The sequence below is a fragment of the Terrapene carolina genome, unplaced genomic scaffold, assembly GCF_002925995.2.
Source record: "Terrapene carolina triunguis isolate 2854851 unplaced genomic scaffold, T_m_triunguis-2.0 Scaffold96, whole genome shotgun sequence".
Lineage (NCBI taxonomy): Eukaryota > Metazoa > Chordata > Testudines > Emydidae > Terrapene > Terrapene triunguis.
In genome coordinates, this window is record NW_020664447.1 from 70,965,877 (window position 1) to 70,991,292 (window position 25,416).

General features: G+C 41.1%; 1 protein-coding gene across 1 annotated transcript in view; it reads right to left on the minus strand.

Moving 5' to 3' along the window:
• Positions 1-6,772: 6,772 nt before the first annotated feature.
• Positions 6,773-25,416, minus strand: part of NRDE2 (NRDE-2, necessary for RNA interference, domain containing) — a 68,788-nt gene continuing 50,144 nt past the window's right edge. The window contains exons 11-15 of the mRNA XM_026651331.2: positions 19,721-20,104; positions 17,241-18,169; positions 15,137-15,275; positions 8,520-8,591; positions 6,773-7,816 (exon numbers count right to left, since the gene is read on the minus strand). Of these exons, the coding sequence (XP_026507116.1) occupies positions 7,691-7,816; positions 8,520-8,591; positions 15,137-15,275; positions 17,241-18,169; positions 19,721-20,104 (1,650 nt within the window). The 3' untranslated portion in view covers positions 6,773-7,690. The remainder of the gene's footprint in view (positions 7,817-8,519; positions 8,592-15,136; positions 15,276-17,240; positions 18,170-19,720; positions 20,105-25,416) is intronic.

Here is a 25,416-nt window from a genome sequence, read left to right on the forward strand (position 1 = left end):
TAAATGATATTTCTCCCTCCTTGGTGTTTATACTAACTTATGATCCAAGAATGATGCCTGTGTTTGGGGAGGTGTAAATCTCATTACTTTTTCAAATATTTATGTCAAGCTCAACACCAGATTATGAGTGCCTCATATATAAAGTTACTGTCACAACTCCTACAGTATGTAATGACTCGGCGGCTGTATCACAGTGATAAGCATGGCATAAAAACCTAGATAGATTATACCAATAGTCTGCAGCTCTGATAAAGAGGAGAAAGTAAATGCTATTGTTATGGGAGTCTTCCCCAGACACCAGCTAGCTATTCTCTGCTCATATTGGGGCAGGGTTCATCTGGCATTTACTCACTGCACCCGAACCAGGTGGTTGCATTTAGGATCATCTCCAGTTTTATCTGTGACCCTGGCTCCAGCACTGTGCACACACCAACACAAGTCTTCATCACACTGAGTAGCTTTAAAGGTGCCATTTTCCTCACATTCAGGGTCATACACATTGTCCACATCTAGTTGGCCACTGGGACGACTCAGACCATTTCTGCTCTTGTAGAGTAGCTCTAAGTGCATCAGGCAACACTTTGGAGTTACTAAAAAAATATGAGAAAAGCCACAAGGAGAGAGTGTGGTGTAGTGCATAACTGGATGCTTTGAAGAACAAAATCATCATGGACTAGTCTCCTCTCTCACCACCTGCATAGCTGGTGCCCAGATACCATGGTGATGAGGGTGGTATAACTATTTAGACAGTGCCACTGACTGTGAAAATAGCAGTATAATTGTTCCATTTGCCTATATAAATTACTGCACTGCCAGTATCTTATTATATTCTCCTGTTATTAAACAGCTCTATTAGCCCATAACCAGTTGATGACACTTAAACTGTATGTAGCTGATACTTTTAAATAGCTTCTGCAGAAGGTGGTTCCTCCTGCACAGGAATGAAGATCTCCCACTTCAGGTGTTCAACAAAAGGAACGACAATCCAAGTGTAACACTAACACCCCCAGTGATTCGTCTGCAGCAGGGATCAAACTGAGCATTGCCTGATCTTAATGGAGGAGCCTCTACTTCCTGAGCTACAAGACGTCTGTCAGCAGAGGCTGTAGCAGGCTCAATCTCTAGCTGGCCTAGCCACGACTAGAAGAGGATAGAGTGCCACACCAAGCAGGCATGGCTTCCACAAGTATGGCTAAAGGAGGGCTGCAGTATGACACACCCAAAAGGATCACCATGTACCATCGCAGGAATAGCCAGGAAAAGTCCTAATGGGGACTAAAGAAGCAGCAAAGGGAGTCTTTTCACATGGAAAGAAGAAAAGCCCCACTACACAATTGAAGAACCAAAACAACCAGGTCACTAGTTTAGCAGATCTCATATGTATTTGTATTACCACACTGAGATCACAGTCTAGTTAACTGTACAGTATATATGTGATACAAGGTGTGTGAGGTAATATCTTTTATGGAATCAGTTTCTGTTGGTGAAAGAGACAAGCTTTTGAGCTACACAGAGCTCTTCTTCTGTGTAGCTCGAAAGGTTGTCTCTTTCACCAACAGAAACTGGTCCCATAAAAGATATTATCTCACCCATCTTATCTCTCTCGTATTCTGGGACCAAAACGACTTACGACACTGCAATGTACAATGTATATGTAAGTGACAGGAATTCCCCCCGCCCCCTCCCCAAAATGACTTACACTGGTTGCAATTTACAGTGAGGTTGTCATAGCCCAGAAAGACAGCTCCACATGTCCTACATCTGTTCAAGTGACAAGTCACATGCTCATTGTATGGCAGGAGGCATCTTCACACACATCAGTCACAGTTTCCATGGGCAGGCAATGCATCTGAGCAATCATCTAAAGGAGGGGTTTACTTTCATTAAACACTATCTTTGACTTTCTTGGTCACTGCCATTTCCTAATTAACTACCCCAAATATATAATTGGAGAATCTCAGTCATACTGACAGCCTTGGAGACTGATATCTTTGTATTTACAGGCCAGGTACTATAGAATATGATTAAAATTCAAAAGACAGCAAAAATATACAGCAATAACACCATAGATCCATAGATCTCAAAGTGCTTTACAAAGGAGGTCAGGATCATTATCCCTGTGAGGCTCAGTCAGGGAAGTCACTTCCCCTAGGTCACAGAAAACCAGCGGCAGAGCTAATAATTGAACTGTGTGCTCCTGATTCCCAGTCCAGTGCACTCTCTCTTAGGATACACTGCCTCCCAGATCTTGTTAGCTGAAAGTTCAAAGCTCAGCCTCTGAATTCCCACTCTATAGAATATAACTGGTTTGGGTTCATCTGGTCTCAGGCAAAGATTTAGAGAAACAGATATTTTGGGAAGAAAAAAAAAAAAAAGACTTTCCATGCAAACAATCAGTGTTGATGAGACCTCGATATGAAATCCACACAATCCAGAATCACAGATGGCAAAGCAAACTTCATCCAGGAAAGTTCTGCTAGGTTCCCTTCTTAGTAATGAGAGAAAAATGATCATTCACTGTTACTAAGAACCACTGGTCCAAGTACCTTTTCGCTTACCTAGGAATAGGAGATACATGGCAGATGACTTCTAAAATGACTACACAGAAGAAAACACTGTGGAAACATCTTTTTCCCTTGGCCCTATGCAATAGAAACAGTGACACAGTAGTTCTGAAAAGGTTTTTCCCATTTACCCACTACATGGTTGGCAGCTTAATCTCCAGCAATCAGTTCCAGTTCATTAAAGCTCCAGTTTGCCATTATGTCTTCCAGGCACAGTTCATCACACAGATGTGGAGCTATGTATTTTAAATCCAAAGCAATGTGGGACATTTATGGTACTGAAAAGAAAGCACTGCATGCTCTAGCTCAGTGGTCTCCAAACTTTTTTGATCACGCACCCCATCAGTATGTTGAGCACGCACCCCCGCCGCGCTGAAGTAAAAAAAAAAAAAACCCCGGCCCCCCCCCCAAACTGCCGAAGGGGGTGGAGGGGGGAAAAGGCTTCTGCCGCACACCCCCAAGGATCCTCTTGCGCACCCCACTTTGGAGACCACTGCTCTAGCTCATAAGCACTTTTCTCAGTGAAAGGGCCTATTTGAAGAAGAAAGTACAGTCATGTTGTGAGACTAAAATTAACTTGACAGTATATCCAATTCCATGGAAGGAAGGTGAAAATTTGGCTCAGGATGAATTTCACACAGTAGGCTGGACTCTCAGCTGGTGTAAATCAGTGTTGCTAATAGAGCTACACCAATTCACACCAGCTGAGAATCTGATCCTGTATCTTCAGGCTTATACACAATAGAGAGGGGTGGATTTTAAACTGGACTACTGCAATGAATCTTACTAAATTAACTAAATGACCAGTCACAGAATCAGATATCATTTCCCCTCAGTCTTTTACCCCTTTTCCCCTAAGCAGTCCTCCTCAAACTTCCTCCTGCTCCCTACAGCTCTTGAACTTCTTGCAGTTATCTATCCAGGCTCCTGATTTTCAATGGCTCATAATTTGGGCAGGTTACCAAGACCAGGGGAACCCCCTTGCCAAATTTCTAGACCCTCCTTTCCCCTCCCATCACAGCCTCTTTCTTTTACTGTGGTTTCAGGATTGCAGAGGAGCTCTTTGTAGTAGAGGTGCTGTATGATGATGATTCCCCCCACCCCCACTTCTCTTAGCTTCAGGCACTTAAAGCCTCCCGATACTGCAAACATGGCTGAATAAGCACTAGGCTCTGTAGGTCCATGCCCTAAGAACCTGGCTCAGTGAGCAGTATGGGAGCATGCTTAAAATGCACAAGAATCTAGTCTGCTGCACCAGACACATCTGCTCCAGAAAAGTGAGAAATCAAAGAGGAACCAGGTGCAGCTGTGAGGCTGCAGAGAAAAGAGACTGCTCAGCCATCCCTCCCCACCCCAAGTTCCTCCCCCATAGGGCTAGGGTCAGTACCTGCATGAGGGGTCCAGCCTGCTGCTGCTCCCATTCTTCAGACAGGGAGGTGGGACAAAGGTTTCCTCACCCTGCTCCTGATTTTTCCAGCTGGGGTCTCCCTCCTCTCAGACCTACTATTACCACTGTTCCATGTCTGCTGATGGGCTGAGGGAAGATGAGGAATCTGGCTTAATACTCCATTGCTGCTACTCCAGTTCTTCAACAAGCCTAGGGCATCCTCCGGTACTACAAGGGGAGGAGCAGGGCCTGGCTCACTGATACAGATCAAGACAATGAGGTATGAGAACAATGGGTTCTGCATGGCAAAGCAGCAGGGGCCAATACAAGGGTGATGCCAAACTTTCCTTTTATATGCCTGAGGAGTGACTTCTTTTACAAAGGTCCTGCAAAGGAATTCATAAACATTGGGCTTGTGCGCTCTCTTGCTGCTTTATGATGGATAAAGATGACCTGAAAGATTTAAAAATAAAAAATCTGCTTAAAAAAAACAAAAAAAATCTTAGAAATGTCAGGAATATACAGTCCAATTCTCCTGCTTTTGCTGCAGAACTAGTTGAGTGTCTCAGAGATGCTCTAACCCCTTACTCAAAGGGTCAGGGATGTGGGAAAAGGACACTTCCAGAAACTGAGTAGACATGTAATATTTCTGTGACCCATGTCTTTTTTCCTCTGGCTAGGCTGATATTGATCCCAGGCAAAATCATGGAAAGATTGATACGGGGTGCAATCAGTAACAAATTAAAGGATGGTTGTGTAGTTGATGACAATTAGCATGGTTTTATGGAAAAATAAGTCTTGTGACACAAAGTTGATTTTTCTTGATGAAATTACAAGGCTGAATAATACAAAGTAATTCTGAACATGGTAAGCTTAAGACTTCTGTAAGGTATTTGACTTAGAACTGCACAACATTCTGATTAAAAAATTAACAATATAAAGAATAGCAATGGAATACCAATGGAACGTAATCCATGAAATGGATTACATACGGACAAATCTCAAAAAGTAAATTGTAAATGGGAAACCATCATCCAAGAGGCTATTTCAAGTGGGATTCTGCAGGAATCTGCTCTTGGCCCAATGCCATCCAATATCTTTATCAGTAATCTCAAAGGAAATATAAAACCATTGCTGCTAAAGAAGACACTAAAATTGGTGAAATGGTAACGAAGGACAGGGGAGTTTTACAAAGCAATCTGGATCACATAATAAGATGGGCTCACTAGAACATGTGTTTTAATACAGCCAAACTACAAGGAACACAGAATGTAGGTTACACTTACAGAATGGGGAACTGTATCTTGGAAAGCAGTGACTCTGAAATAGATTTAGGGTCATGGTGCCTAACCAACTGAACACGAGCTACCAGGTTGAAGCTGGGTTAAGAGGGCTAACTCAGATATATAAGCAGGGAAAATATCACGTATGAATAAGGAATGGAATTACATCTGCATACAGCATTGTACAGTAAGTTCATGGAATTGGGGGCCAGCCAGCCACTACTGCTGCTCTTATTCTTCAGGTGCGGAGAAAAGGGTCTGGGGAAATGGGCCTGCACCCACCACCCCCAACCTGCTTACACTTCTCTGAGGGTGGAGTGGAGTCAATGACTTGCTCTTATGCATGAGAAATGAGACCCATGAAACCACACAAGCGTTCTAGCTCTGGTGCTGGGAGAGGAGGGGGCACGGTAAAGTGAGCTAGGAGGAGAGAAAATGGACAAGTGTGAGCAAGAGGATCAATGTAGGGAGAGAGGTGGAGAATAATATAGAGCAGGAGCTCCATGGACTTCCCCATCCCATGGGAGAAAAAGCAAAGCAATGTAGCAAAGCAGAAACAGACCTCCAAGGGTGGGCAGAGCCTAGGCATGCCAGATCCTCTTCCACACCCCTACCATTGGCCACATCTCAAAGGGGAACAGAGAATGAGTGATTCAATTTTTGACCCATCAAAGAAACAGAGAAGTTAAGTCTGACCACTCTTTCTTCACCTACCACCCAGTAACAAGCTGCTAGCTCTAATTTGAGTGTTCCTGCCATCTCTCAGACTCACATGAAACTGAGGTTTTAGAAGTAATGGGTTTTTTAAAAAGAAAAATATCATTGAATCCATTAATTTTGAAACAAAAAGGTGGCCATACTTACACTTAATCAGAGCGATAATATGAGGCTAAATTTACTAAGTAAAGCAATTTTAGATCTTCAGTAAAAGCTGCTTCAGAAGTATTATAAAATTTAAGAACATGGTCAAACATCTGCAAATGCCCTACTATATTCAAAATAAGTACACAAGATGGATAAATGAATTACAATGCAAACTAAAATGGACTTAACAGCCTGTGCTGCAATGCTAACAGATCTCATCAGCTGACCAGGGTTGGGCTGGACAGGAGCCCTCCGAGGTATATCTTATTGCTGCAGAGATAAGTATAAGTGATTGAGTAGCTCGCATTCTTCCTTCAGAGTCAGTACAAAACCAATACCCCATATGATATTGAAGGGCTCTGCTATTGGAGGTAGTTTCTTTCACAGATGAAAACTCAGATCCTCATCACTTCCAGTCTTAACAACAAGGATGCGAAATCCAGTGTCTTGTTCATATTTTAGCACTTTCTATATAACTAAATTCCCTATTTATTTTCACCTGAACATAGTAACACTACACATTTGTTTATGGTGGGAAGTGGAAAAAACATGCAATGTACTTACTGTTAAACAGTTGCCATATTCCATCTTACATCAGTGGCGAGTAGTCTGTAAAGTACAGAGTTGCTATAAACAGTCTAATATCCTGAGTATTCACCTTAGGAAGGAGCACCTCAAAACAGAATTACCATTTATTTCTCTCATGACAATTACCCAGTGTATGTTGGGAGTACAGGGAAGTTAATTATAATAGCTTGCATATTTAAAACAAAACAAAAACTTGCTGCTAGGAAAGATCTAGATATTAAAAATAAAGATGAATACATTTTCCTCACCAAAATTAACATTTAACAAATAAAAAATCCAAGTTCCAACTAGATTAAAATATTTAAGTATGTTTTAATAAATATTTACATTAGAATTGTCATATCATTACACATGCAAAGACAAAACTGATTACTTGTCAAACAAGTTTTGGCATTTAACAGTTTATCAATTGAGCTAACTGTTTGGATATTTTTTCAAGAGTTTTACTTATCTTCTTGTTTTGTACAGAGAGCAAGATACTGGAACATATGTGGATATTTATAAATATGTCTTGCTTGGTGTGCATGTATATAGCCTGTTGACAGCAGCAGATTGTAAAGGGTACATTTGGCAGATGTTTACTTCCTGTGCTGCCTAGCAAATTGTAGTAGGCATGTCTTGACATTCCACTGAATTCAAGGGAATGGCTGTATTAATCTGTAGCATACGAGTTGTAGGTGGGGTCCAATAGCCAATTAATTATCGGTAAGTATCATTTTGTGGATTTTGCTGTACTTTCCAGAAAAACAGATGTATTTACATGTGTAAAGCAGCCCACTACAAGATGTGGAACAAATTCTAGGATATTTACAGCTAGTACTGTGGCATAGTAATAGCAAAGTTTTTAACAAATTATTCTTAGTAAGAAAAATATGTGCATAGTCCACTGAAGTCCCAGTCAAAGATAATAGTTGAAGACAGACTTTTGGACATCAACATTCCCTTTTTTGCTTGTTTTTTCTTTTTCTTTTTTGTTGATGTTGTTGTTCTTTCACCATCTTCTTTTAATCTTCCAGTAGCAATTCCAGTTCTTCTATAGGTACCCTTACTCTCAATTCTTTTTCAGTCATTAGATCTAGGGTCTCTTGCAGCTGATCTGGAAAATACTCTATTGCATCCATATACAGCACCTATGAATACAATTTAAAAAAAACCATTTACTCAGCCATCTTTCTGTTCGAGAAAGAGGGACTAGACAGAAAGGAGTACATACAACTAGCAGATGCAACCAGCATTTCAGCACACACAGAAGAAAGAATCAAGATAGGGTGGCAATCCTGTAGTCAGGGGTATGGACTATAAATGACTAGGTCTCTTCTGTTTCTAAAACTATATTTCTTTTATTCAGCAACCAAACGTAGGGTCTGGAATGTGCTGAAGTTCTTGAAGCTCCTTTTAATTTCAATGGGAGTCAGAGGTGCTCGCCAATTTATTTATTTTCTGCTATTCTCTGAATTGCTTCTAATTTGTCTTCTACATATTTCTGCTACTGAAGTGCTCAGAATTAAACACGGAACTCAAAACACCATCTCTCCAGGGTCACAGGGAGGGGGATCGTCTCCATGCTTTATACAATACGATTCCTCAACTTATGAAACTGAAAACTCCACTGGCCACTTTATTTATTTATTGTTTGCCTTGCAAATTCACCTCTCATTTGTAGTCAATCTTTAGTATCTTTTGACAGTAAGAGTTCCCTCCGTTTTCATTCTTTTTCCACATATGTATCATGGCTAATTACATCCTAAATTTTTCAAATTTATTTCTAAATATAAAAATCTTCATTTCTTGATGACCAATTTAAATTTAAAAAAACAAAAACAAAACACTTACCTTTGCCCAGGGACAGTTCTGAAGGGCTTTATAAAACAGTCCTTTGCTCCTTTCTTTATTTCCAAGAGAAAACTGTGAGGGGGGGAAAAAATCCATATTTCAAATAAATTGTGGCTGCTGAAGTGATATTTTATGTCTTCTTAGAAGCAGAGAAACTACCACGCAAAAGTTCAGACAGAGTTTCCCTGGTGAGGAGTCCTTTATGAACAGATTGTATAATAGGCATATATGTAATATGGTATATTATATTAATGGACTATGATATGAGCAATGCCTTTATGAGTTAGGAGTTGGCCCTTCATAACTCACAAGTGGCGGAGTGAAACAGAAACACATCAAAGAATGACAGAAATAACCTGTTTGACTTCACTTGCAGGACAGTACTACTCTAATACCGCAGTCAAATGTTAGCATTAAGCAAGAACACAACTCCTAGCATGGAAGACCAGGGCTCCAAGGCAAGTACATTAGCAACTGAGCTATACTATCTTTTCCTGCTAATCTCTAAATACTCTGTCATCTTAAATTTTCTCTTTCCTTAAAAAACTAGAATATCTAATTGTTCCATTTCCAGAGTTTCCTCAATTCTAAATTTGCTAAGAAGTGCCCTCCATTTGTCCATACAATGTTAGTATACTGCTATTTGTACGCAAGTAATAATATTTACATGCACAACAATATTTGCATTTTATAAAGGGGTTACACGGGCAAATTCTATCACCTGCCTACAAAAGCGATAAGCCCACAAAAAATGTGCGTAGGAATGATAGTGCACAGTTTCACACACACAGCAGGAGAAAGGGTTGAGGTCTTCTTGAAAATTTAGACCCTTTTGTTTGCAAAAATTAACTTCGCATCTGCGATAAATTTGGCAGGTCTAGCTATACAATTTATAAATTCTGTGTGAGATTATGAGCTCTCTATCTTTAGCAGACTGCAAACTCCATTTTGAATATCTGGGGGTAGATGTTTCCTCGGTTGTACTTTTGCCTCCATAATGGACAAAAATCCCACGGGGGAGTGATACAGGGCTGACAATAAAGGTTCATTAACTCGGGATGGTCCTCTATTCAAATATAAATATAATTGACAACAGATTGACAAACCACTTCTGGGTGGGAGGCTGAGGAGGGCACCTGGCGACAAAGTCACCTGATAAGGATTTGAGGTGACCTGACAGAGACTAGACAGTGATTAAAAGGACAGGAGTTGAGTGATTTGTGATCTTTAGCCACTTTCACCAAGTATCCAGACCTACTGTAAGCGCCAACAAAAAACCTTGCTGGAACTATTAAGAGCAAATTGGCCCAGTTTTATAGCACATTATCTTTACTGAAGAATCTTATATGCTATTTACAAGAGCCATTTATAAAGCTTTCATCACGTCAATTCCAAGAGGTTGTTATAATGTCTACATTCTCTATCTAGATAAGGAGCATGCAGAACTCCTCAATCAGTATGAAGAAAGTCGTGATCCAGACATCACCATACATGCTGAGACAGCTTGAATATTTCTAAAAGAGATGAGAGCAGGTTAACATGGAACTAAACACCTCGAGATCCAGCCACAAAGCCAGGGCATTAATCAGAAAACTTGGTGCTGCTCAGCAACCTCCAGCATAGTGCCAACACCCACTCTCTCCAAACAACATTGCTACCCACCTGATAAATGTTGCAAAGGCAGATAAGGACAAAAAGTTTGAAGGAGAGATGAAGAAATAATGACGGCACTAGAAACAGTGTATACCTAAAACTGAAGCCTTTTGCCACAGATGAAACAGAAAGGGCGATCAGAACACTGAAAACACATGAAGCTACGGGCTTGGTAATATCTCAGCTGAATTCCGGAAGAGCCTGGGAAAAACTAGCAAACACTGAGTAACCATTTTGCTATCAAGAGTCATCTAGAAGAGACATCTAGAATTAGATGCAAGAGTCATCTAGAAGAATAAAAAGCCTAAGATCTTGCACAGGACCAAAGGTAATAAACAGTCTTGCCAAAACCTGAGAAAGGCAATTGAGTTGCAGCATATTACCACAACCCGATCTCTTTGTTAAGATTTGTGTACAAACTACCTGAAAGGCTTATCATTCAGAGAATTGCTCCCACCCCTTATCCTGAGTGTAGATCAAGCAGGTTTCAGACCAAACCACAGTACCTGTGGTCAAGTGCTGGCACTCACTGCCTACATCAAGAATGGCTTCCAGACCAGGCAGAAGACAGGTGCAGTATTCCTAAACCTTGCTGCTGCATATATAACACGATCTGGCATATAGGCTTAAGGTGCAAAGTGTTATTGGTCCTACCATAACGGGCTGTCAGAGGTGTGGAACTGCCGCTGAGAGGCCGCCAAAACAATGGTATACCTCAGGCTCAGTTCTAGCACTGACACTTTTCAGCCTCTTCACAAATGACTTTCCCTACACCACAGCCAGGCCTTTTATCTATGCAGACAACATCTGTCTGGCAGTGCAGGACCAGGATTTCAATCACCTAGACAAAGTCTTCCATGCAGATATGAGAAAGTTGGCCCACTACTGTAAAAAAATGGAGACTCAAAAGTAAGTGTCAAAGACCATTTCCAGCTGTTTGCATCTAAACCACACATAAGGCCAACGAACAGCTCAACATCTTCCTGAATGGACTCAGACTGGACAACGACCTAATGCCTGTGTATCTAGATGTCACACTGGGCCACACCTGGACATGCAAGGAACACCTTACCAAGACCTCACTGCAAATAAAGACAAGAAACATCCTGATCAGCCAGCTATCTGGTTCAAACAAGGGAGCCAATGCGAAGTCACTAAAAAGTTCTGGGCTTTCCTTGTGCTATTCTGTAGAAGAATATTGCTACCCAATATGGCTTAGCCCCTCTCACATAGGACTAGTGGATATGCAGCTGAATTAAACTATGTATATAACTGGTACCATGAGACCAACCAACCTGGCCTGGCTGCCGGTCCTGCCCCTTCTGACATCAGTTGACAAGTCACCTTACAGAATCTGGGTCCATCACTGTTTACAGAGGTCTCTAATCCACCAATCTACCATTTTAGCTCAAGGCACCCAATTTGGACAATTCCTTTTAAGGAACCTCGATGTCACCTGCAGGCAGCATACTAGGTGGCAAGAACAAGCTTCCAACATAGCTAGTGCCTATCTCATGACAGATCCAACAGTCCAGTCCCCTGGTTTTGACTTTCCACACCATCTGTGGGCAAAGCTCAATTGCTTCAGATTGAGTGATAAGATATACTTCTAGTGACTATAAGTAGGGCCTTCGTGACTCCCCCCATTGGCACTGTGGCCAAGAAGATGTAGATCATATACTTGCAGGCTGCATCCATCGGCAAGAGCTGCCTGGTTTCCTCATGGACTTGCACAATGCCTTTCCCTTAGTTATTAAATGGTTAAGTTGTGTACACTGGAACGTCTATGTAAATGCAATTTCAACAATCACCACCAGCATAAGATATGAAAAGTTGCTGCAGGAACCTGAGTAGGAAGGGGAAGCCCTGCCTATCTGAACACAGATGGGTCCCCAAGAACTCCCAAAGGAAGGATGAACTAAAGTGAGCATTATGTTCAGGTTGTTTGTTGTTTTCTAGATGATCTGTACTCTGTGTATTTCTTGTGCTTTAGTAAAGAATGCTTTAGAATTCTGTGCAGCGTCTTTGCATTTAACAGTTACACCTACCACGAGCCCCCCTGGAAGTAGTAAACCAGAAGGCTCACACTTCTGAGTGGCGTTCTGGGAGAGGGTAGGTTCAAACTACAAGGGGAGATTGATAGCTAAGCACCGGTTCCAATGATGGGGCAGTGGGCTGTGTGATCTCAGTGGGGATGACAGAAGATCTGCACCCTGAGAGCATGCTCAGAGGCTGTAAGACTGTCCCTGTTCACTATGCCTGGGCTCTGTTTTAAGCCTCCGGAGTCTGAACAAACAGGATCTAGCAGCTGAATCCCCTCACAGTCTGATGAGTGGCCAAGAGGAGGCTGCTCATCAGAACCTCTGACGGCACCTAGCTAAAGGAAGGTAAATCCTCTTCCTAGAAATGCCAGCTTGGATATCTGATGGGGAAAGTACAGAACACACCAGCAGCACAGAGCTTTAAAACAGTTTTGAGTGCATTGGTTGGCTAGTCTCATTATTTGGTCATCATTTATATGTAAAGATTTTAATAGTTTCTTTCAAAGGGAATATTTTGAATTGACCAGGTTTGAAAATAACTTTATGTAAAGGAAACTCTGTGGCAAATCTAGATCTAAACAATGCCTTCCTACACCAACAATTTACAAAGTTCCTTGGGGTCTTCAAGGAGCAGGAGATTTTTCAACTGTAAGTGATTTAACATTTTCACTTGGTTTCACTACATTAATTATTCTATTAAGATCAACAGGTTTCATGCTGAAGTGTAGGATTTCTATTTCACATAGATGAAATATTATTTGTAGATACCAATTGGGTTCTTTTGGGTCACTAAATCTTTTATACTGCATGGTGAGATTTACGAATGCTAGATAGCAACACACTTCATTTAATGGTCACAACTGAGCACTAAAATTTACATCTCCTGTTCTGCAAATAGCTCTCAATATCATTCTGCCTCTAATTCTTTCTTAAAGAATAAATGGGATTTTAGGGGAAGGGGAATACTGATTCAAAATCCAACTGAATTACTGATTCTGTTAAAGATGGAGAAATACCTTGTCGAAAATACTTAAGACTGAATGAACTAAACACATCTCAAGATCTGATAAGATCTACAGGACTTTCTGGTGACATTGGACAGACATAACATTTACTTTTAAGTGGTAATATCTGCAGAGCTGAACATTACTAAATAATTGGTTTTACCCCTCAAGAAGCTTTTTGGTGCCATTGATGTTAGGTGAAGAATTATTATTGCGTCTTATTCTCATCTGACACCAATAACTCTTCCACAAGTGTAAAGATCACATTTTATCATAGGTAGCATTTTTATCATTCAGACACACATGGTACAAATGTCAAACCAATTTTTGTTTAGCGTTGGGGATGTGACACTGGCAGACCAGGTGTCAGCTCATGCCAAGGCCCAGGGCCTCATTGAGCACTGACAAATGCTTAGCTGGAAACCAGTCCAGCTTACCTATGGGTTAAGTTCAGAATAAAAAAGCCCCCCATTATCTTCCTTTTCTGAAAAGCTTGATCCAAAAAGTTGGGGAATGGAACATTTAGAACATTTAAAGTTCTCAAACTTTAGCAACCTGTGGACCCTCATTTTGATTTTAAATTTTTCACGGACCCCCAAGCTCCCTGCTCAGCCCCAGGCCCTGCCCCCAATCCATCCTTTCCCCCAAGGCCCAACCCTTGCCCCACCTCTTCCCGTCCCTGTTCCACCCCTGCCCCTCTTCCCGCCCCCTCCCATGAGCGCGCCCCATCCCCACTCTTCCCCCTCCCTCCCAGCATCTCCTGCACACCGCTGAACAGCTGTTCTCTGGCGTGCAGGCGGCACTGGGAGGGAGGGGGAGGAATTGACCAGCGTGGCCGGTGGCCCTGGACATGACTCGCAGACCCCCTGGAATACCCTCGTGGACTCCAGTTTGAGAAACCCTGATTTAGAGAAATGATACAAGAGGGGCTCAGAGATCAGATCACTTTCAAAATAGAAAACGGGATGAAACTTTTTATAAAGAAGTGCCCAGCCCACTATGGCCACCTCAGCAGACATTTCCATTTTGACTTTACCAACAAAAACAAAATCTAATGGAGACATAACCATAATTATCGCATATAGCTAGTAAAGCAGCTACAGCTTAATCTTCAAGACCTTAAAGATCCTTATCCGCTGTGCTATCTAAAATAAACTGAGTTGACTTCTATAATTTTCCTATTTGTTCTTCCCCTTTCCTTAACTTCTGTCCACCTATCTTTAAACTGCAAGCTCCATAACAGGGACAGTCCATTCCTGAATGTCTGAAAAATGCCTACCACATTGTGGCCACTGCCATAAGCAAACAGTAATACTACTTAGTATCTCTTACTTGCTAAAACTATGTTGCAAGGACATTACAACTCTTCACTAAACCAACACTGTTTAAATCAGCAGTTCTCAACTGGGGGGCTGCAAACAGGTCTCAGGAGGTCTGCCAAGACCCACTGCCCCACAGGGGCCAGAGTCCCAAGCCCCGCTGCCTGGAGCTGAAGCCCGGAGCCCCACTTTCCCACTGCCTGGGGCTGAAGTTGAAAAACACCAAAGCTGCAGAAAACAACTGTTTTTCTGCATATAAAAGCCTGAGCAACTGAGCTTTGCGGGGGTCTGGGCAATTGCCCTGCTTGCTACAGGCCCCAGCTTTTACATGCAGAAAAACAGTTGTGACACAGGTGGGCAGTGGAGTTTTTAATCGCATGTTGGGGGGAGCTTCAGTAAGAAAAAGGTTGAGAATCCCTGCATTTCCTCAAATATTCCCTTCTGTAGGAACTGATATGACTAACATGTGCACCAAACTTCAAAATGATAAATGTAAGCATCTTTCAACCCACCCATACCATATAGTGCCCACTGTTAACCAGAAATTCCAAATATGGTAAATATAATAAAATTAAGCCCAAACACTGTTCTAATCTCACCAGAAAGTTCAAATACATTCTCCACAGCAATGGACAATGGGCACCATTTTCACTCTGAATTGCGTGTTCAAATAAAGCTTTGATCCGATTTGTTAACCCAGTTTCAGGAATTGTTGAATGTATTTCTCCAACATCTACTCTGAAACAGAAAAGCAAACAATATATACATGAGGTAAACAACTGTGTCCTTATAAAAGAAGGCGAGAGTAATTTCACTGCTTCCATTCCACAGAAAATTGCACAAATGTATTAGGAACTTCATGCTGCTTTCTCTGTTAACATTTAGTGCTCTCAGATTAAACTGATTTGGAATATATGCTGGTCCAACGGGCATTTTAATATATAAATCAACAAAAAAAACAATGAGGTATTTATTTTTCTTTGTGGAAAGGATGTCTGGCATATCAAAGTAATTATCACTCTAAACTCAGAGTTGAGAAAAATTATCATTTTTTCTAGGTTATAATATCCTAATTCAATGTAACCTGAGGGCACCTATGGATTCTAGTTTTTACCCAGCATGACATATTACTATTCTTCAGACATTTTAGCCTATATGTTAGAAGTAAATAAAACAAGGCTTTTAGCAACATCAACAATTGTAACACTTAAAAAAAAAAATCAACATATGCTCTCAAGATTATGCAACATATTTAAATTGTCTAATGTGTTCTGCACATTCTGTTCTGCATTCAGAAACATACTGAAGTATGAATAACAATAGTTTAAATAACTAATAAAAATAGTGAAATTAACACAGAATGCTGAAAACAGCACAAAAACATCAGTGATCGGAGATGAAATATTTTTGACACCATTTAAGAATACTGTAGTCAGACTCAATCACTTGTAGGTGCAAGTTTCCATAACAAATCACAATGGAGTCTGGGGCGGGGGGGTGAATTAAAAGGCCAAAATAAAAACTTAAATTAAGAATAAGTTTGCATTCAACTAACTAGGCTGGGGGGTGCATTTAGCACATAAACAAACTATAACTAGCCTATAAAAAAAAGTTAATGACCTTCAATTTTGCTAGCTCCTTCTCCGTTCTCTAGAAATTTCCCAAAATACATCTTTAGCAAACCTGAAAGAGCAAGTAGAGTTTGTAGAGGCTAAAAAGAATCTTTAAAAAGAGCAGAGATTTTATTTACTGAATGCCTCTTATTCCTCATTAGTAGGGGCATTCAACATATTTTATGCATAATTAATCATTTGTATCTTTGTCCTGTAATAGGAATTTATACAAATGGATAATACAATCTGCACAAAGGTGTCTGGGTTAAAGATGACTTCATCCAGGAAAGAATGAAATACTGCAGGGAAAGTAATCTCACCAAAGGCAAACACCAACAGCACAGAGCTGCAATCATCCATTTTTTAAAAGCTTGTAATATTTTGATCTCTTCTCCATTACAGCACCAGGTCTCCTTGATCTCTCTCTGCGCTGCAATGATACAAATTAATCACTGCAGCGCAGTGTTTAGATGATGTAAAATGAGCATTGTGGGCTTTTCATTTATTAAAACAGTCCAGCTAGCATACTAGGCAATTCTTTGCTCACTATCAAAGACCTGAGAATTGCCCCTGTCCTCTTTTAATGTCTGAAGGAAGAAGGCATGGGCTATTCTCAAATTTCCACCAATGAGCAAAGATTAATCTGATATTTATGATAATTAGTCATCTGGTGATTTAAAGAGACTTCTCGTTACAACAGTCAACATACAGTATCCAGACTGCAACCAACAGCAAGTTCTAAACTGCAACATGCTGTCTTCCTTTACATTTTATCACAAACTATTACAATTTATGACTTCATTATACTGACAGCTCAAGAACAAGACTGTCACTTGTGTGGTTTAAGAAATGTTTGAGGGCAGTGTGATCCAGCAGAAAGAATATGGGACAAGAGTCAGGAGATTTACATTTTATTCATGATTCTGCCACTGATTCACTGTGAGATCTTGAACAAATACCCTCTCCACTTTTACAGATGAGGAAACTGAGGTTTGAAGATAATGACAGTACCCACCCTCCTTAGTAAAGTGATTTGATAGCTACAGATGAAGAGTGAAGTGGACAGTATTACTGTCTGGAGTTCTATTACCTCTGAACATTCTCGACAAGCTTCTTTCTCATCTCCTCTGCTTGGATTGCAAACAGCCACGGCTCTAGGGACTTAGTAGACCTTGTGACACTATCAAAAAATCTTCGTGCTTTGCTAGCATTGTGAGACTTGCTTTGGATCTGGATATATGACCTCCAAAGAGACTGGTTGCTAGGATACAGCTTCAAAGCCTCCGTTAGTGCCTCTCGCAGTGGATTTAAAGGGTAAATGCTAACTTTCATATGGTACCTGAGTAAATTTGTGTGCATGAGTGTGACAGCTTCAAGAGCAGTGGGGAAATTATGAATGCCAAGATTTTCTCCAATGCTTTCAAACTTCTGTGAAGCAGAACCTTTAAGCTTTTCAGAAATATGTCTACATATTAATACAGCAGCATCAATCCCAACAGTCAAATACTGGAAAAGTGCATAACAACCAACTAAACTAACCAGTTGGCTAGAACTGCTGGCCTGATCCCAATTAGAGACTGGACTTTCATTTAAATAATCTTGCAACGCATGCTCATATGCCTTCCGAGCTTTCAAGATATTCACAGATAGCACTTGCCCAGTATAAAGTACATATGGCCCACTTTCAGTCAGTTTGGTCAATATATGTAAAGCACGTGACATAACAGTTTCCTCCAAACTCTCCAGTAGCTCCACTTCCAGTGAAGCATAAAGCAGGCTTAGATTACAGAGTTGGGTATTTCTCATTCCTTCAGTGCCTGCCAAGCAAAGAGCTGTATCAAACACTTTTCTAGCATCTTCAGTGTTGCCAAGTAACCATTCCAAGTAAGCATACAGTTTCCAGAGGGAAAGGTTGTTTCGGTTTTCAGATGCCTTAAGGAGATTCTTGGCTAGTTTTTTGCTTTTCTTTCCCTGTGACTTCAGTTTCTTCTTGTTTTTTGCTTGGAGACACTGAACAACCTGCATGGAAAATTGACAGAACAAAATTTGGAGAAAAACAAAAAACAAAAAAACCCAACCCACAGTTGTATTTGGGTTCATTGTTCTATTTCTGTATTCTTCAGCATCACTAGCCCATTAAAGATTACTGAGTCAACAGCATTCCCCATAGGCACAACCACTGGGAGGACGAGGGGGAAAAAATGCCCTCACCACCTTAGCTTCGCTCTTATGCCAAAAAAATTAATCTGTTTCCCTCCCCATGCTGGGCCACCAGTCAGCTCATGTCATATGTCACTTATACTGCAGGGAGTGGTTGTATGGAACAGAGAATGAGCAAAGAGAAACTGAGGCCTTCTCCACACCAGGATTTTTAGCCACCAGTGCAGCTACACTGCTGCAAGCCTCTATCGTAGACTCGGAGTGTGAGTGTAAACCCATTACTTACCAATGTGCTTTACTATGGTTTAAAACTGCGATAAGATATACCAATGCATTCTACCCACAACTAGGGATCTGCACTAGTACCTTCACTGGTGAAGCTACACCAGAGGCTAAAAACCCCTTTGTAGGCCTAAAAAAGACTGAATCCTTTGCCAAGTGTCAGATCTGTTTACTGCAGGTGAATACCACTCCCTATCAAGCTGCCTTCACATGCATTCAACCTATATTACTATTTCATGACAGGCAATTTGGGAAGACTTTGCAAAGTGCTGAAAATGTTATTACAATTTAAAGCAAAGAAACTCTTTCCTCTGCCCCAGTATTCTTTGTCAACCTCTCAAAAATATACCCAATTTATATAAAGCAACAAAGAGTCCTGTGGCACCTTAAAGACTAACAGATGTATTGGAGCATAATTTTTGTGGGTGAATGCCCACTTCAATTATATATAGGTTCATCATGCTTATTGATACATTTTTTACTCTTATAATAAATTTAAAGGGGATTGTAAAAAAAATTTAATTTTTTTTTACTTTGAGTAAGGGGTCACCAACCTGAAACGGTTGAGAAAACACTGCTCTATACAGTCAGACACAATCATGGCTAGTAGAATTAAAACTGAATTACATGATCAGATTCTACTTTCCAAATGATACTATACTATTTTTTCAACAATGTAATGTGAGTAGCGAGTTTCCTTGTTAAGTACTCAGGTACCATATCATTCAGGCACCCAGCTAAGTATTACACAAAATGTCTTGGTAGATTAGATTTCATAGGAGCTCTTGCCTCACTAACTGTGCATCTTGTATAACCATCGCTTATGGACTCTCTCTAGCATATACAAAGTATTACACAGTAATAGACAATGTAATGTATCTACGAATGTAGAAAAATTATACTATTTTTCAAAGAATAACATGTTATTATGTAATTATAGACTATTGTGATATATATGCATAAATGAACAGAGTTAAAGCTGAGTACACCACCTTAACTACAGCTTTTCCTGACGTTTGAGTGCTCAACCTCCACTTTATCTTAATGTTGCTTATTTTAATGGTATAAAAAATGTACATAATAAAACTATAAGCCACACTGAGAGACAGTGCACAAATACTTAATTACCTTTGAGATTTCATATTGTAGCCAACAGACAGAAAGGTGTGACTTTTCCTTTCCTGAAAACAACGGCAATATTAAATGAAAGACATTCTGTATGAACTCCTCTCCTTCCTTACAGTGTCCTATGCGCTGTCTCCCTCTGGTCATTGTGTCCATATGGCCAATACTATTGACTCCACAAAGCAGTGAGTCAAAAGAAGTCAGTGGCTTTTCAGACTGCCCAGCGTCAAAGATATTGTTCTCATCCATAGCGATATAGAGATTTGAAGGAAAGAGACTACACCCACATGGGACTCCCACGAATTGCAGAAATGAGTATAGCAGCTGAAACTGAAGACCTGGACTAGAAAGTCTGATTAAAGATGGCCCAAGATCATCAAACAATACCTAGAAAAAGGAATAAAATAGTTAATTTAATTATAATTCAACCAAATAAGTCTATAATTTATCAAGCAGCTTTCTGAGTTAAATGACGATTTTCAAAAATGAATATGAAATGGTGATGGAACTTGATTCGAATTAAGAAAAACAAGGCAAATTAGACGAGTAATAGCCCCCTTCCAGAAAAGACTGCAGGCCCAATCTGCAGATAATAGACTTCTACAGTTCTGGATTACTGAAAGGAGTGCAGGATCTCCAATGACCTCTTCAAGAAACTTATATACAGCGGTCCAAAAGGAATAGTTTAAAAATTATTCCTTATATTGTTTTATTTGTCTTTACCTTGATGCTAATGTCTGATAACTATATTTTCTTTGTCTAAAAATCTAACTTTCCTCTCTCTATTTGCATGGGTTTCAGTTTTATTTATTTCTCCTGGTTCTATAATAAAATTATAATTGATTATATGTATCACAGTAGTGCGTAGAGCTCAAGACCCCATTGTGTTAGTCATTGAACAAACATATAACAGACTGTCACTGCCCCAAAGAACTTGCAATCTAAGTGTAAGAATATAGTATCTTATATAAAATAACTAACTACTCTGGGTGATTATTTACTTTTTGTTAGTTTGTTTTTCCCCATGTTCTGAAGTCAGATGCTTATTTTATAAGTGGTCAGCTTTCAGGCAGCAAAATGGTCTTTCAGTTTGCTCATTTAATAAGGAAGTCTTTTTTTCTAAATGCAGGTTTTATTAACCACTCTGCAGTCCATCTTAGAACGTTTATAAAGATTAAGTCTCACAAGACTTCCATTTTACAGATGAGGAAAAAAAATCAAGGAACAGAGAGGTCAAATGACTTGCCCAAAGTCAGACAAAAGAGCCCACAGGACAGATATGCAAATACAACACAGAACCAGTCCGACACTTGAACTTTACTGAAACATAAGTGATTGAGTTACTGTCTATGTGTCTGTTCCTCTGTAGAAATGCAATGGCAAGCAATGAGGTGGGATGTATGTGGAACTGGGAGTGGGATGTGGGAGGGGAGAAAGAGAGCACAAACAGCTTGAGCTCCTTCCCTCACCTGGTACAACTCCAAAGGCAGCCACAAGGCTCCATTCAGCTCTCCTTGAGAACAGGGGCTGACTAGCAATGATAGCAGCTCTACACTCCTCAACATATGCACATGACCAAGGGGACTGGGGACATGGAGTGTCACTAGTACCCGAAGGCAAGTGCTGAGGGAGGTGAGTGCTGCACCCTTTAAAGAAAAATGTATGGTATTATGATTGCTACTAGTGAGCAAACTTCTTCCAGCACTCATGGAGCTATTATGCCTTCTTCCCTAGGCAGGCAAAGGGTCTCCCAGCCACTATTGCTTAGTGCTTTGTTTCTGCATACCTGCACACCAAGGAGCAGAAGAATGGTATTAACAAGACAATGGCCAAGTTCACTGTCTATTTACAACCCTTTGGGCAACAGTAAAATTGCCAAAATCACATCAGTTTCATGCTGCTTGAAAAAGCAATGCATGACAGAGGCAGGTACTCAGCTGTTCACAAGGAATGAGAACACAACTGGAAGAATGGTGGAGAGGCAGAGTAACGGACACCCTCCCCACTTCTTACAGCAGTTAGGGAAGTCTGGAAAGGAGAGGAGAGACAGAAAGATTACTTACCTGTACAGTAACTGGAGTTCTTCAAGGTGTTTCATCCTTATGGGTGCTCCATGTGAGGATTTGCATGTGCCCATGCACTCTTGATCAGAGATTTTTGTCATCAGTCCATGGGTCCACGCTTGCACCCTACACATTCTCATGCACTTATATAAGGGTACAAGAAGGGGTGGCCCCACCACCACTCCAGTTCCTTTTCAACCATAAAGTCCAAAGCAGAGGGGAAGGAGAGTGGGTAGTGGAGCACCCATACTTTCTATCTTTCCTATGTAGTGGGATAGTTTGCTCTTGTGCCCTTAATAATGGCAGTTTTTCAAAGAGACAACTTTCTCTAACTGTTTTTCCCTTAGACTTGCTTCCCAAGGGAACTTACCTACCTACCAACTCCCTAAATTTGCTAAAGTCTGCCTTCTTGAAATACATGGTCTTTATTGTGCTGTCTTCCCTCCTACCATTCCTTAGAATCATGAACTGTATCATTTCATGATCACTTTCATCCAAGCTGCCTTCCACTTTCAAATTCTCAACCAGCTCTTCCCTATTTGTCAAAATCAAATCTAGAACAGCCTCTCCCCTAGTGGCTTTCTCCACCTTCCAGAATAAAAAATGGTCTCCAATACTGTCAAGGTTCCTTCCCCACTCTGAACTTTAGAGTACAGATATGGGGACCTGCATGTGAACCCCTAAACTGAATTACCAGCTTAGATCTAGTTTTGCTGCCACCACTCCCAAGTACTAACTCCCTTCTCTGGGTAGCCTCGAGAGACTTCTCCACCAATTTCCTGGTGAACACCGATCCAAACCCTTGGATCTTAAAACAAGGAGGAATTAACCATTGCCCCTCCTTTCCCCCACCAATTCCTAGTGAGTCCAGATCCAATCCCCTTGGATCTTAAAACAAGGAAAAATCAATCAGGTTCTTAAAAAGAAGGCTTTTAATTAAAGAAAGAAAGGTAAAAAATCATCTTTGTAAAATCAGGATGGAAAATAACTTTACAGGGTAATTAGATTTAAAGAGCCCAGAGGAACCCCCTCTAACCTTAGGTTCAAAGTTACAGCAAACAGAGGTAAACCCTCTATCAAAAAGGAACATTTACAAGTTGAGAAAACAAAGATAAACCTAACACGCCTTGCCTGGCTGTTACTTACAAATTTGAAATATGAGAGACTTGTTCAGAAAGATTTGAAGAGCATGGATTGATGTCCGGTCCCTCTTAGTTCCAAGAGCGAACAACCCCCAAAACAAAGAGCACAAACAAAAGCCTTCCCCCCACCAAGATTTGAAAGTATCTTGTCCTCTTATTGGTCCTTTGGGTCAGGTGTCAGCCAGGTTACCTGAGCTTCTTAACCCTTTACAGGTAAAAGGATTTTGGTGTCTCTGGCCAGGAAGGATTTTATAGTATTGTACACAGGAGGGCTGTTACCCTTCCCTTTATAGTTATGACAAATACATTCCAAGAACTTGTTGGAAATCTGTGCTTTGCTGTGTTATTTTCCCAACAGATGTTTGGGTAGCTGAAGTCCCCCATCACCACCAAGTCCTGTGCTTTGGATGATTTTGTGGTCTGTAGTAGATCCCTACCATGACATGACACTTGTTTTTACCCCTTTTATCTTTACCCAGAAACTTTCAACAAGTCTGTCTCCTATTTTCATCTCAACCTCAGTCCAAGTGCATATATTTTTGATATATAAGGCAACACCTCCTCCCTTTTTTTCCTGCCTGTCCTTCCTGAGCAAGCTGTACCTTTCTATACCAATATTCCCGCCGAGTCTCTGTGATACCAACTATGTCAGTTGTGTTTATTAACTAGCTTTTCCAGTTCTTCCTGCTTATTCCCCGTACTTCTCACATTAGTATATAGACATCTAAGATACTGATCTGATTTTCCCCCATGTTCTCTCTCGTCTCTCCTTTATCCCTGCTATAATGGCCCATGTTCCCCCCAGTTTCCGATCCTTCTCCCAAGTCTCCAGAGGATCCACAGGTGCCGGTGTTCTTGGTGAGACCTCAGGGTGCACTTCAAGGGAGGCAGGGTGGAAAGGGAAGGTGGTGGAATTCTGGACAAACACATCTGAGTCCAGAAAGTGTCTTTACCCAGGTCCAGTGGATGAGCAACAGGTGTCAATACTTTGAGTCAAGGAAGGATAGGCAACCGCATCAGTAATGACAGCCGAGCCTGTCATTAGAAGGGTGCGGGGGTATAGTACCAGATGGTAATGTCAATACGTGTGGGAAATCCCTCTCAGTAGCCCTCAGCAGAGGTGATTTGGGTTATTCCAGGATTCGAAGGTCTTCATGAAAGAGGATCCTGGATGGTACCAGAGAATCTGGGTACTGATTTTCGGGAGTCATCATGTCGAGAGATACCTGGAATGGTACCGAAGTACGGTCCATGTGCTCTCTCTCGTGGCCTGAGCACAGTGACACCAAGACTCAGGACTCAATCATCGTCCTGAGTCTTCAAGGAATCCTTTTGTTTAGAAGGCTCCTATTCTGGTACCAACACTGGTACTACACAAGGCTTCTCAGTACGCATTATGAAATTGTACTGGGATTTCAGTACCAGAGGAGGGAAAAGCCTTAATGGTACCTATACTGGGACATGAAGTCTCCTTGTTCCCTAGTTAGAGGGTGACTTTCTCCCTTCTCTTGGTATCTTTCTCAGGGAAATGGGGTCTCTTCTTTTCAGATGTTCTTGAAGTCTCTGAAGGCTCCCCTCCCAGGTCTTTGGTTATCGAGCAGAGGCTTGGGCAGCCACTGGAGCATTCTGAGCAGTTGAGGCAGTTGAACAATAGGGGGGACTCGGACCCTGCAAGTCTCAGGGAATATTCTATAAGAAGCAGTTTCAAACAATTCGCCTTCAGCTTTCTGGATATGCTGCTGATCAGATGCTACACTTGGAGGGGACATGCGCCTCTTCAAGGCAGCTGGAATGCCCCTTGCTGACAGGGAAGGGCCTGTGGCAGGATCTTTGGCATAATCCATGAAGAAAGGCCATGGAAGGAGAGGGGCTGAGTGGAACAGGCAAAAGAATACTGAGAGACAAAGACACCCCCACGCTCCCAAAAAAGCACAAAGCTGTGCTAAATTAAACAAGAAAATGATGAAATAAAGAAAAAAGTCAGCAGGCTACCAGACACCATGACGCGCCGTCTCAAACCACAGGTGGTTGAGAAGGAACTGCAGTGGCAGAGCATCCGCCCCTTCCTATATACTCTCATATCAGAGCAAGAGGATATGTAGGGAACAGGCATGGAACCACAGACACTGCTGACAAAAATCTCCTGACATGAAGAAACAATAGTGAGGATAATTTGAAGAAATTCCTTTTCCCTTAGAGCAGCTACAGCAGTAGAAGTTTAAAATTTGTAAGACACCTACTAGCGAGAGGTTACTATAAAGGTGGAAGCCTTCAAGCAGGGGTAGAAGTCTCAGCACCTTCTTCCTTTCAAGCACATGAAATGACAAGGGTACTGGGCTCATAAGCAGAGTATGGACTGTAGATCTTGCTGAGAAGCGCATCCCCCCCCCCCATCCTTGTCTTTTGCAACTTCCTTGGTTAGGAAGTTTTCAGAACCCACAGCAGGGGCACCTTAACTATTTCACTCCCGGCAGTGTGTCAGGAATAGATCAAT